The following is a 13496-nucleotide window of genomic DNA, read 5'->3' on the forward strand; positions in this document are numbered from 1 at the left end:
CCGCATCTCTACTTAAAATACAAAAATTAGCCAGGCGTGGTGGCACGTGCCTGTGGTCCCAGCTACTCGGGAGGCTGAGGCAGAAGAATCGCTTGAACCCAGGAGGCGGAAGTTGCAGTGAGCTGAGACTGCGCCACTGCACTCCAGCCTGGGGACAGAGCAAGACTCCGTCTCAGGAAAAAAAGAAAGAAAGAAAGAAAGAAAGAAAAACAATCCGTTAGTTCCATAATGAGAAACATTTTGGAGATTAAAAAATACACAATTGAATGAGTTCGCTCTATCTCATTCCCAAAAGGGAAGAAGAGACAGCAGCTGACTCAACCACAGACTACATAAGTGGTCAAATACGTATCCCTCACCTGTAAGCACTGTAAGCCAAAGACCTGGCATGGTGTGACCACAAGCCTTCCCATGCCTATCCATCACTTCTGTCCTACTTTCAGACTCCAAGTGAGTCCCTTTTTGTTTACTAGATCTCTAACATTTAAAATCAACATTATTGGTCTGATAATATAATGCTCCAGACCTGATAATCTAAAATTCATCCCTATTTCTTTAGTATCACAGCCACAGACTAAAACTTAACAAAAAGGCCAGGCTTGGTGGTTCACGCCTGTAATCTCAGCACTTTGGGAGGCTGAGGTGGGCAGATCACCCTAGGCCAGGAGTTCAAGACCAGCCTGGTGAACATGGTGAAACCCCATCTCTACTAAATATACAAAAATTAGCTGGGCATGTGGCGTGTCCCTGTGGTCCCAGATACTCAGGAGGCTGAGGCAGGAGAACCCTAGAACCTGGGAGACAGAGGCTCCAGTGAGCCGAGATCACATTATTGCACTCCAGCCTGGGCAAGAGAATGAGACTCCATCTCAAAAGAATAAAAAAAAAAACTACCCGAAAACTGACTGCGGACAAAATAAATCACATTAACACTAAATATTATTGTTATATATAAAAATGAGTTTAGGCAGGGCGCGGTGGCTCACGCCTGTAATCCCAGCACTTTGGGAGGCCGAGGCGGGCGGATCACGAGGTCAAGAGATGGAGACCATCCTGGCCAACATGGTGAGACCCCATCTCTACTAAAAATACAAAAATTAGCTGGGCATGGTGGCGCGCGCCTGTAGTCCCAGTTACTCGGGAGGCTGAGGCAGGAGAACTGCTCGAACCCGGGAGGCGGAGGTTGCAGTGAGCTGAGATTGTGCCACAGCACTCCAGCCTGGCGCCTGGCAACAGAGCAACACTCTGTCTCAAAAAACAAAAAAAAAATGACTTCAACACAGTAAGTAAGGTTAAATGTTTCACAACCATGGAAAAACATTACTAAACCACACACAGTAAGAGACTGGGAGAAAATATATCAAATTAATCACATTCACTATGTGCAGCTCTCAGTAGTGCAGTCAGAGAAACTGGACTGTTAATGTTTTAATGTTAGTTTAGGGAACATAAGATAGGGAACAGCACAAACTAAGCATTGCATCCTCCACCCACGCTCCCCTCGGCATGTTATCTGCCATTCATTTACTGGGAAGCACCACGACTCTCTGAAGATTTTCCTTAATCACCTCACTGCACATTAGTTTCCTTTCCCATAATCTTTCCCACACAACCCAGTACTGAGAACGAAAGGCTGATACCAAAGGCTGGGACTTGGCAGAGCTGAAAAGATCATCATCTTCATCGTCCCCAAACAGGCTCCCAACACTTGGCTCTAACAACTAGAAGAAACAAGACTCGGGTTCAATATCCAAAAGAAAACAATTTATAAAGAGAACTAGGTGAGCAGTTGAGACAGTAGCCAATACAGTAACAAAGCCATAATGTGGAGAACCCTTTGGAACTGACCTTGGTTGTTTTAGCGCCGGCAAAAAGGTCAACATCTGGGTCACTGTCCTTTTGGAGCTTGTGGCTGAAAAGGAGCTCTTCATCCTGGAAGACACCTGTGCTCTTGGGGCGGGCATCAGGATCATGGCCCTGGGAATAGGAGGGAAGGTCACGTGTGATTAGAGTTCTAAGAGCTCATCTCAAGGAAGCTACACATGTAAAGATGGACACGACAAAGATGTCCCTACAGCTGTATTATGTGAGCAGAAGGCTGGCCACAGCCTAAAGAGCACTCTGGAAGGCAATGAAGCACTAACAAAATGGAACACTATGGAGCTATCAAAAATAACAGAAAATATATTTATAAATACAAAGTTATATATATATGTTTGTATACACAAGGTTTAGCGATAATCTTTCTGGATTATATATATTATATAAACCTTGCATAGTATCTAAAATTTTTCTTAGAAAAACGATCCAGGCCGGGCACGGTGGTTCATGACTGTAATCCCAGCACTCTGGGAGGCCGAGGTGGGCGGATAATGAGGTCAAGAGATCGAGACCATCCTGGCCAACATGGTGAGACCGCATCTCTACTTAAAATACAAAAATTAGCCAGGCGTGGTGGCACGTGCCTGTGGTCCCAGCTACTCGGGAGGCTGAGGCAGAAGAATCGCTTGAACCCAGGAGGCGGAAGTTGCAGTGAGCTGAGACTGCGCCACTGCACTCCAGCCTGGGGACAGAGCAAGACTCCGTCTCAGAAAAAAAAAAAAAAAAAAAAGAAAGAAAGAAAAACAATCCGTTAGTTCCATAATGAGAAACATTTTGGAGATTAAAAAATACACAATTGAATGAGTTCGCTCTATCTCATTCCCAAAAGGGAAGAAGAGACAGCAGCTGACTCAACCACAGACTACATAAGTGGTCAAATACGTATCCCTCACCTGTAAGCACTGTAAGCCAAAGACCTGGCATGGTGTGACCACAAGCCTTCCCATGCCTATCCATCACTTCTGTCCTACTTTCAGACTCCAAGTGAGTCCCTTTTTGTTTACTAGATCTCTAACATTTAAAATCAACATTATTGGTCTGATAATATAATGCTCCAGACCTGATAATCTAAAATTCATCCCTATTTCTTTAGTATCACAGCCACAGACTAAAACTTAACAAAAAGGCCAGGCTTGGTGGTTCACGCCTGTAATCTCAGCACTTTGGGAGGCTGAGGTGGGCAGATCACCCTAGGCCAGGAGTTCAAGACCAGCCTGGTGAACATGGTGAAACCCCATCTCTACTAAATATACAAAAATTAGCTGGGCATGTGGCGTGTCCCTGTGGTCCCAGATACTCAGGAGGCTGAGGCAGGAGAACCCTAGAACCTGGGAGACAGAGGCTCCAGTGAGCCGAGATCACATTATTGCACTCCAGCCTGGGCAAGAGAATGAGACTCCATCTCAAAAGAATAAAAAAAAAAACTACCCGAAAACTGACTGCGGACAAAATAAATCACATTAACACTAAATATTATTGTTATATATAAAAATGAGTTTAGGCAGGGCGCGGTGGCTCACGCCTGTAATCCCAGCACTTTGGGAGGCCGAGGCGGGCGGATCACGAGGTCAAGAGATGGAGACCATCCTGGCCAACATGGTGAGACCCCATCTCTACTAAAAATACAAAAATTAGCTGGGCATGGTGGCGCGCGCCTGTAGTCCCAGTTACTCGGGAGGCTGAGGCAGGAGAACTGCTCGAACCCGGGAGGCGGAGGTTGCAGTGAGCTGAGATTGTGCCACAGCACTCCAGCCTGGCGCCTGGCAACAGAGCAACACTCTGTCTCAAAAAACAAAAAAAAATGACTTCAACACAGTAAGTAAGGTTAAATGTTTCACAACCATGGAAAAACATTACTAAACCATACACAGTAAGAGACTGGGAGAAAATATATCAAATTAATCATATTCACTATGTGCAGCTCTCAGTAGTGCAGTCAGAGAAACTGGACTGTTAATGTTTTAATGTTAGTTTAGGGAACATAAGATAGGGAACAGCACAAACTAAGCATTGCATCCTCCACCCACGCTCCCCTCGGCATGTTATCTGCCATTCATTTACTGGGAAGCACCACGACTCTCTGAAGATTTTCCTTAATCACCTCACTGCACATTAGTTTCCTTTCCCATAATCTTTCCCACACAACCCAGTACTGAGAACGAAAGGCTGATACCAAAGGCTGGGACTTGGCAGAGCTGAAAAGATCATCATCTTCATCGTCCCCAAACAGGCTCCCAACACTTGGCTCTAACAACTAGAAGAAACAAGACTCGGGTTCAATATCCAAAAGAAAACAATTTATAAAGAGAACTAGGTGAGCTGTTGAGACAGTAGCCAATACAGTAACAAAGCCATAATGTGGAGAACCCTTTGGAACTGACCTTGGTTGTTTTAGCGCCGGCAAAAAGGTCAACATCTGGGTCACTGTCCTTTTGGAGCTTGTGGCTGAAAAGGAGCTCTTCATCCTGGAAGACACCTGTGCTCTTGGGGCGGGCATCAGGATCATGGCCCTGGGAATAGGAGGGAAGGTCACGTGTGATTAGAGTTCTAAGAGCTCATCTCAAGGAAGCTACACATGTAAAGATGGACACGACAAAGATGTCCCTACAGCTGTATTATGTGAGCAGAAGGCTGGCCACAGCCTAAAGAGCACTCTGGAAGGCAATGAAGCACTAACAAAATGGAACACTATGGAGCTATCAAAAATAACAGAAAATATATTTATAAATACAAAGTTATATATATATGTTTGTATACACAAGGTTTAGCGATAATCTTTCTGGATTATATATATTATATAAACCTTGCATAGTATCTAAAATTTTTCTTAGAAAAACGATCCAGGCCGGGCACGGTGGTTCATGACTGTAATCCCAGCACTCTGGGAGGCCGAGGTGGGCGGATAATGAGGTCAAGAGATCGAGACCATCCTGGCCAACATGGTGAGACCGCATCTCTACTTAAAATACAAAAATTAGCCAGGCGTGGTGGCACGTGCCTGTGGTCCCAGCTACTCGGGAGGCTGAGGCAGAAGAATCGCTTGAACCCAGGAGGCGGAAGTTGCAGTGAGCTGAGACTGCGCCACTGCACTCCAGCCTGGGGACAGAGCAAGACTCCGTCTCAGAAAAAAAAAAAAAAAAAAAAGAAAGAAAGAAAAACAATCCGTTAGTTCCATAATGAGAAACATTTTGGAGATTAAAAAATACACAATTGAATGAGTTCGCTCTATCTCATTCCCAAAAGGGAAGAAGAGACAGCAGCTGACTCAACCACAGACTACATAAGTGGTCAAATACGTATCCCTCACCTGTAAGCACTGTAAGCCAAAGACCTGGCATGGTGTGACCACAAGCCTTCCCATGCCTATCCATCACTTCTGTCCTACTTTCAGACTCCAAGTGAGTCCCTTTTTGTTTACTAGATCTCTAACATTTAAAATCAACATTATTGGTCTGATAATATAATGCTCCAGACCTGATAATCTAAAATTCATCCCTATTTCTTTAGTATCACAGCCACAGACTAAAACTTAACAAAAAGGCCAGGCTTGGTGGTTCACGCCTGTAATCTCAGCACTTTGGGAGGCTGAGGTGGGCAGATCACCCTAGGCCAGGAGTTCAAGACCAGCCTGGTGAACATGGTGAAACCCCATCTCTACTAAATATACAAAAATTAGCTGGGCATGTGGCGTGTCCCTGTGGTCCCAGATACTCAGGAGGCTGAGGCTGGAGAATCCTAGAACCTGGGAGACAGAGGCTCCAGTGAGCCGAGATCACATTATTGCACTCCAGCCTGGGCAAGAGAATGAGACTCCATCTCAAAAGAATAAAAAAAAAAACTACCCGAAAACTGACTGCGGACAAAATAAATCACATTAACACTAAATATTATTGTTATATATAAAAATGAGTTTAGGCAGGGCGCGGTGGCTCACGCCTGTAATCCCAGCACTTTGGGAGGCCGAGGCGGGCGGATCACGAGGTCAAGAGATGGAGACCATCCTGGCCAACATGGTGAGACCCCATCTCTACTAAAAATACAAAAATTAGCTGGGCATGGTGGCGCGCGCCTGTAGTCCCAGTTACTCGGGAGGCTGAGGCAGGAGAACTGCTCGAACCCGGGAGGCGGAGGTTGCAGTGAGCTGAGATTGTGCCACAGCACTCCAGCCTGGCGCCTGGCAACAGAGCAACACTCTGTCTCAAAAAACAAAAAAAAATGACTTCAACACAGTAAGTAAGGTTAAATGTTTCACAACCATGGAAAAACATTACTAAACCATACACAGTAAGAGACTGGGAGAAAATATATCAAATTAATCATATTCACTATGTGCAGCTCTCAGTAGTGCAGTCAGAGAAACTGGACTGTTAATGTTTTAATGTTAGTTTAGGGAACATAAGATAGGGAACAGCACAAACTAAGCATTGCATCCTCCACCCACGCTCCCCTCGGCATGTTATCTGCCATTCATTTACTGGGAAGCACCACGACTCTCTGAAGATTTTCCTTAATCACCTCACTGCACATTAGTTTCCTTTCCCATAATCTTTCCCACACAACCCAGTACTGAGAACGAAAGGCTGATACCAAAGGCTGGGACTTGGCAGAGCTGAAAAGATCATCATCTTCATCGTCCCCAAACAGGCTCCCAACACTTGGCTCTAACAACTAGAAGAAACAAGACTCGGGTTCAATATCCAAAAGAAAACAATTTATAAAGAGAACTAGGTGAGCTGTTGAGACAGTAGCCAATACAGTAACAAAGCCATAATGTGGAGAACCCTTTGGAACTGACCTTGGTTGTTTTAGCGCCGGCAAAAAGGTCAACATCTGGGTCACTGTCCTTTTGGAGCTTGTGGCTGAAAAGGAGCTCTTCATCCTGGAAGACACCTGTGCTCTTGGGGCGGGCATCAGGATCATGGCCCTGGGAATAGGAGGGAAGGTCACGTGTGATTAGAGTTCTAAGAGCTCATCTCAAGGAAGCTACACATGTAAAGATGGACACGACAAAGATGTCCCTACAGCTGTATTATGTGAGCAGAAGGCTGGCCACAGCCTAAAGAGCACTCTGGAAGGGAATGAAGCACTAACAAAATGGAACACTATGGAGCTATCAAAAATAACAGAAAATATATTTATAAATACAAAGTTATATATATATGTTTGTATACACAAGGTTTAGCGATAATCTTTCCGGATTATATATATTATATAAACCTTGCATAGTATCTAAAATTTTTCTTAGAAAAACGATCCAGGCCGGGCACGGTGGTTCATGACTGTAATCCCAGCACTCTGGGAGGCCGAGGTGGGCGGATAATGAGGTCAAGAGATCGAGACCATCCTGGCCAACATGGTGAGACCGCATCTCTACTTAAAATACAAAAATTAGCCAGGCGTGGTGGCACGTGCCTGCTGAGGCAGAAGAATCGCTTGAACCCAGGAGGCGGAAGTTGCAGTGAGCTGAGACTGCGCCACTGCACTCCAGCCTGGGGACAGAGCAAGACTCCGTCTCAGAAAAAAAAAAAAAAAAAGAAAGAAAGAAAAACAATCCGTTAGTTCCATAATGAGAAACATTTTGGAGATTAAAAAATACACAATTGAATGAGTTCGCTCTATCTCATTCCCAAAAGGGAAGAAGAGACAGCAACTGACTCAACCACAGACTACATAAGTGGTCAAATACGTATCCCTCACCTGTAAGCACTGTAAGCCAAAGACCTGGCATGGTGTGACCACAAGCCTTCCCATGCCTATCCATCACTTCTGTCCTACTTTCAGACTCCAAGTGAGTCCCTTTTTGTTTACTAGATCTCTAACATTTAAAATCAACATTATTGGTCTGATAATATAATGCTCCAGACCTGATAATCTAAAATTCATCCCTATTTCTTTAGTATCACAGCCACAGACTAAAACTTAACAAAAAGGCCAGGCTTGGTGGTTCACGCCTGTAATCTCAGCACTTTGGGAGGCTGAGGTGGGCAGATCACCCTAGGCCAGGAGTTCAAGACCAGCCTGGTGAACATGGTGAAACCCCATCTCTACTAAAAATACAAGAATTAGCTGGGCATGTGGCGTGTCCCTGTGGTCCCAGATACTCAGGAGGCTTAGGCAGGAGAATCCAGAGGCTCCAGTGAGCCGAGATCATATTATTACACTCCAGTCCCACCAAGAGAATAAGACTCCATCTCAAAAGAATAAAAAAAAAAACTACCCGAAAACTGACTTCGGACAAAATAAATCACATTAACACTAAATATTATTGTTATATATAAAAATGAGTTTAGGCAGGGCGCGGTGGCTCACGCCTGTAATCCCAGCAATTTGGGAGGCCGAGGCGGGCGGATCACGAGGTCAAGAGATGGAGACCATCCTGGCCAATACAAAAATTAGCTGGGCATGGTGGCGCGCGTCTGTAGTCCCAGTTACTTGGGAGCCTGAGGCAGGAGAACTGTTTGAACCCGGGAGGCGGAGGTTGGAGTGAGCTGAGATTGTGCCACAGCACTCCAGCCTGGCGCCTGGCAACAGAGCAACACTCTGTCTCAAAAAAGAAACAAAAATGACTTCAACACAGTAAGTAAGGTTAAATGTTTCACAACCATGGAAAAACATTACAAAACCATACACAGTAAGAGACTGGGAGAAAATATATCAAATTAATCATATTCACTATGTGCAGCTCTCATTTATAAATAGGGTTACAGTATTAGTATAAGAAAAAAATTCATAAAACACTTTTTGTAGAAAGAAACAGACTATTTCTTCAGTTTGATCTGTAAAACGGATTGGCAATCTATGACCTGTCAACCTGGTTTAACATCGCCATTGAGATCAAATTCATACACCAGAAAATTTACCCATTTATCATGTAAAATTCAATGATTTTTTAGTATATTCAGATTTATGCAACCACTACCACAATGTAAGTTAGAACATTCTCATCATTCCCAAAAGAAACCCCAAACCTTTAGCAGTAATTATCCATTCCTGCTCACCGCCACTCCCAGCCCCCAGCACCGACTAATCTACTCTGTCTTCATGGATATGTCTAATCCGGACATTTCATAGAAATGGAATCACACCTGTGGGTCCTTCATGACTGGCTTATTTCACTTAGAAGGTTTTCAAGGTTCATCCATGTTGCAGCATGCATCAGTACTTAGCCTTTTTTATTACCAAATAACATTCCATTGTATGGAAATACTATATTACGTTTCAACATTGTTTCTATCTTTTGGCTATCATGAATAATGCTGCTGGGAACAATCATATTCAGGTTTTGTGTGAACATATGTTTTTATTTCTCTTGGATATATACCTAGGAATAAAATTCCTGGATACGTGGTAACTATGTTATAAGAATTTGAAGAACAGCAAACTGTTTTCAAAGTGGTTGTGCCATTCCACATCTGCAGCAGCAAGGAATGAGGATTTCCATTTTTCCACATCCTTACCAACACGCATTATTTTCCTTTTTTGTTTATTATATTCCTCTTCCTGGCTATGAAGTGGTATGTCATTGTGGTTTTGACTTCCCTGATGCTGAGCATTTTTTCATATGCTTTTAGGCCATTTGTATATCCTCTTTGGTAAAATCTCTATTCAGACCTCTGTCCTATTTTTTTAAAACAGGGTCTCATTCCATCACTCAGCCTAAAGTATAGTGATATGATCACAGCACACTATAGCCTTGAACTCCTAGGCTCAAAGAACTCTTCCACCTCAACTTCCCAAGCAGACACAACTATAGGAGCATATCCCCATGCCTGGCTAATTTTATAAATTTTTCTTAAGAGACACGGTCTTGCTATGTTGCCCAGGCTGGTCTCAAACTCTTGGCCTAAAGCAGTCCTCTTGCCTTGGTCTCCCAAAGTGCTGGTGTTACAGGCATGAGCCATAATGCCTGGCCTATCCCTTCTTTCATCTGGGCTACTTGTCTTGTTATTATTGACTTATAAGTCTTTTACATATTCTGGATGTAAGTCCTTTATCAAATACATGATTTGCAAATCTTTTCTCTCATTTTGTGAGTGGTCATTTGATTTTCCAGATGGTGCCCTTTGAAGCACAATGTTTTTCATTTTAATAAAGTCCAATTTGGCTATTGTTGTCACTTGTGCTTTTGGTGTCTTATCTAAGAAGGCTTTGCCTAATCCAAGGTCATGATGATTTACTCATATATTCTTTAGATTCTAAAAGTTGTATAGTTTTAGGTCTTATATTTGGATCTTACATTGGATCTGAGTTTATTTATTAATGGTCCAACTTCATTCTTTTGAATGTAGATAATCAGCATCCTGGCACATCTGCTGAAAACACTATTCTGTTCCCATTGAAATATCTTGGCACCTTAAGCAACTGACTGTAACTGTGAGGGTTTATTTCTAGACTCTCAATTTCTACCTCACTGATCTATATATTTTAACCTTATGCCAATACCACCCTGTCTTAAAGTTAAGTTTTGAAATCAGGAAGTGGGGGTCTTCTACCTTGGTTCTTCCTTTTCAAGACTATAGATCTCTTGCACTTCCATAAAAATTTTAGGATCAGCTTGTCCATTTCTGCAAAAACCAAGCTGGAATTTTGATAGAGATTACATTACATAACAATTTGGGAAGGAAGTATTGCCACCTTACCAATATTAAGCCTTCTGGTCCCTAAACACAAGATGTCTTTCCATCTAATTTAGGTCTTTAATTTCTTTCATTTTTTTTGTAGGTTTTATTGTACTTTTGTTAAATTTATTACTAAGTATAAATTTAACCTATACCATTCTTCATATCACTGTTTTAAAAAAACAGATTTCTTAATTTCATTCATAAGTTAGTAATTGCTTGTGAAAGTCACTACTAGCAGGCTGGGCATGGTGGATCATACCTGTAATCTCAGCACTTTGGGAAACCAAGGCAGGCGGATGAGCTGAGGTCAAGTGTTTGAGATCAGCCCAGCCAACATGGTGAAATCCTGTCTCTACTAAAAGTATAAAAAATTAGCTGGGCATGGTGGCATGTGCCTGTAATCCCAGCTACTCAGGAGGCTGAGGCAGGAGAATTGCCTGAACCCAGGAGGTGGAGGTTGCGGTGAGCCAAGATTGCGCCATTGCACTCCAGCCTGGGTAACAAGAGCAAAACTCCGTCTCAAAAAAAAAAAAAAAAAAATTAGCTAGGCATGGTGGCGGGTGCCTGTAATCCCAGCTACTTGGGAGGCTGAGGCAGGATAATCACTTGAACCTGGGAGGCCTAAGTTGCAGTCAGCTGAGATCGCGCCATTGTACTCCAGCCTGAGCGACATGAGCGAAACTCTGTCTCAAGAAAAAACACGGTACTACTAGTAACTTTCATAAGCTAGTTAACTGTTCATTACTAGCTTACAGAACTACAATTGATTTTCACATACTGATCTTACATCCTGCAATCTTAATGAATTTAGTTAGTTCCAATAGTCTTTTTGTAGATTCCTTAAGATGTTCTATATAAAAGATCATACCATCTGCAGATAGATTGCTTTACTTCACTTCTTCTTTCCAATCTGAATGCCTTTTCTTCATTTTCTCACCTAAGTGCCCTGCTTAGAATCCCCAGTACAAGGTTGATTAGAATTGCCAAGAGTGGACATCATTGTGTAATTCATGATCTTAGGATTGAAAAGCATGCACTCTTTCATCATTAAGTATATCAGCTGTGCGATTTCACAGATGCCCTTTATCAAGTTCATTAAGTTCCCTCCTATGCCTAATTTACTGAGTGCTTTTTTATCATGAAAAGGTTTGGATTTTATTAAATGCTTTTTCTGCATCTGTTGAGATGATCATGTACCTTTTAATTCTGTATTTTATTGATACAGTGTATTATATCAATTGTATTGATATAACATTAATTGATTTTTAGATGTCACTTCTCATGGTGTGCAATCCTTTTTAGATTTTTGCTGGATTGGGTTTAGTAGTATGTTGTTGAGGATTTCGGCATCTACATTCATAAAGGGTATCTGTAGTTTTCTGGTAATGTCTCTGCCTAGTTTTAATATCAGGGTCATACTCATCTCACAGAATGACCATCACCTATTTTTATTAATAAAATTTATTGGAACACAGTCATGCCCAACCGTCTTCATCTTTCCTAGGGCTGCTTTCATGCTATCAATGGCAGAGGTAGGCAGTTATGAGAGAGCCCATATGATCTACAAAAGCTAAAATAGTCATTATGAGACCCTTTACAGAAAGAGTTTGTTGACATCCGATCAATATGAAAGGTTCATCTACAACACATATTTCTTAAAGTGAATGTTAGAAATACTTAACTGTACAGATTCAGCCTAACTTCTTTTTCCTGTTGCTTATATCCCATAACTGGCCAAGGGACAAAGCTTTGCTAGAAGGAACAACAAGGTCTATAAATTCCAGAAGAGGTGGGTAAAATTCTAATCCCCTATCCTAACATTGCTACTTGAGGTAAGAGTTCTTGATTAAGATTCCCAAATATATAGATGATTGCAGAGAATCATTAACATGCTGCACTGAAGGATAAGATTCCTTTAGTAACTCACATGACAGAATGATCACCATGAGATGAGAGTCTTTTATCTTGTCTAGAGATTTGAACCACTACTGCCTTTTGTTCACCTTTCCTACTTCTTTCTGTGGAGCTTGGATAGTGTTTTGATTTTCCATTTTATCATCTTCCTCATCAAACAAGCTAAGAACAGTTTTGGTTCTAGCCTTGGTTCCTTTGTCCAATGGGGATGATGAAGAAAATAAATCAGAATGCTTGACTGCTTCCTGAGCAGATCTAGTCAAAAGTCCTACCTGAAAATAAAAATAATAAGGGAGGCCGGGCACGGTGGCTCAAGCCTGTAATCCCAGCACTTTGGGAGGCCGAGGCGGGTGGATCACGAGGTCAAGAGATCAAGACCATCCTGGTCAACATGGTGAAACCCCGTCTCTACTAAAAATACAAAAAATTAGCTGGGCACGGTGTCGTGTGCCTGTAATCCCAGCTACTCAGGAGGCTGAGGCAGGAGAATTGCCTGAACCCAGGAGGCAGAGGTTGCGGTGAGCCGAGATCGCGCCATTGCACTCCAGCCTGGGTAACAAGAGCAAAACTCTGTCTCAAAAAAAAAAAAAAAAAGGGAAAGAAAATAAGTAACACTTGGAAATACAAATCCTACATGGAGCCTGCCAAGGTTCTCATTAATTCAGTAACCGCCACATTTGCATGATTGAAGGTACAGTGAATCACATTTACTCCCAAGTAACAAAACACTGAGGTCAGTTCTTGACTGGCTGCTCCAAGAGACAGTTTTATACAATCATCCATAGCCAAAGATCATTTTTCCAAGCAGTTTAAGACCATGGGTCCCTCTCTCCTACCAAGTGACAGGACAGCTATAATCCTGATGCACATCGGTTGCTCATGAGCTAGGAAGAACTTCTAAGTGGCAAAGATAACACAAATGCCAATCTTTGAGAGTGGACCATGAATTCCTAGCATTTAATACATAAGCTCCAAGGAGGAAATCTAAAGGGCAAAATCAGACCCTTGAATCGCAGAAGGCTTTACACTGTATATTCAATTCAAGAAGAATCTCTAAAATAATTCTAAAAGGCAACATTC

At 42.4% G+C, this 13496-nt stretch overlaps 1 protein-coding gene across 11 annotated transcripts in view; it reads right to left on the reverse strand.

Annotated features, from left to right (window-relative positions):
* Nucleotides 1-13496, reverse strand: part of LOC135271928 (WASH complex subunit 2-like) — a 127116-nt gene that overhangs the window by 42720 nt on the left and 70900 nt on the right. For all 11 annotated transcript variants that reach the window (XR_010340058.1, XR_010340057.1, XM_064370048.1 and 8 more), the window contains 6 exons: nucleotides 6677-6805; nucleotides 6469-6549; nucleotides 4263-4391; nucleotides 4055-4135; nucleotides 1849-1977; nucleotides 1641-1721 (listed from right to left, as the gene is read on the reverse strand). Coding sequence is in view for 9 of the 11 variants with exons in the window: in XM_064370048.1 (XP_064226118.1) it covers nucleotides 1641-1721; nucleotides 1849-1977; nucleotides 4055-4135; nucleotides 4263-4391; nucleotides 6469-6549; nucleotides 6677-6805 (630 nt within the window). In the remaining 2 variants the exon portion in view is untranslated. The remainder of the gene's footprint in view (nucleotides 1-1640; nucleotides 1722-1848; nucleotides 1978-4054; nucleotides 4136-4262; nucleotides 4392-6468; nucleotides 6550-6676; nucleotides 6806-13496) is intronic.

This window comes from Aotus nancymaae, unplaced genomic scaffold, assembly GCF_030222135.1.
Source record: "Aotus nancymaae isolate 86718 unplaced genomic scaffold, 86718_ANA_hifiasm-v0.15.2.pri h1tg000099l, whole genome shotgun sequence".
NCBI lineage: Eukaryota > Metazoa > Chordata > Mammalia > Primates > Aotidae > Aotus > Aotus nancymaae.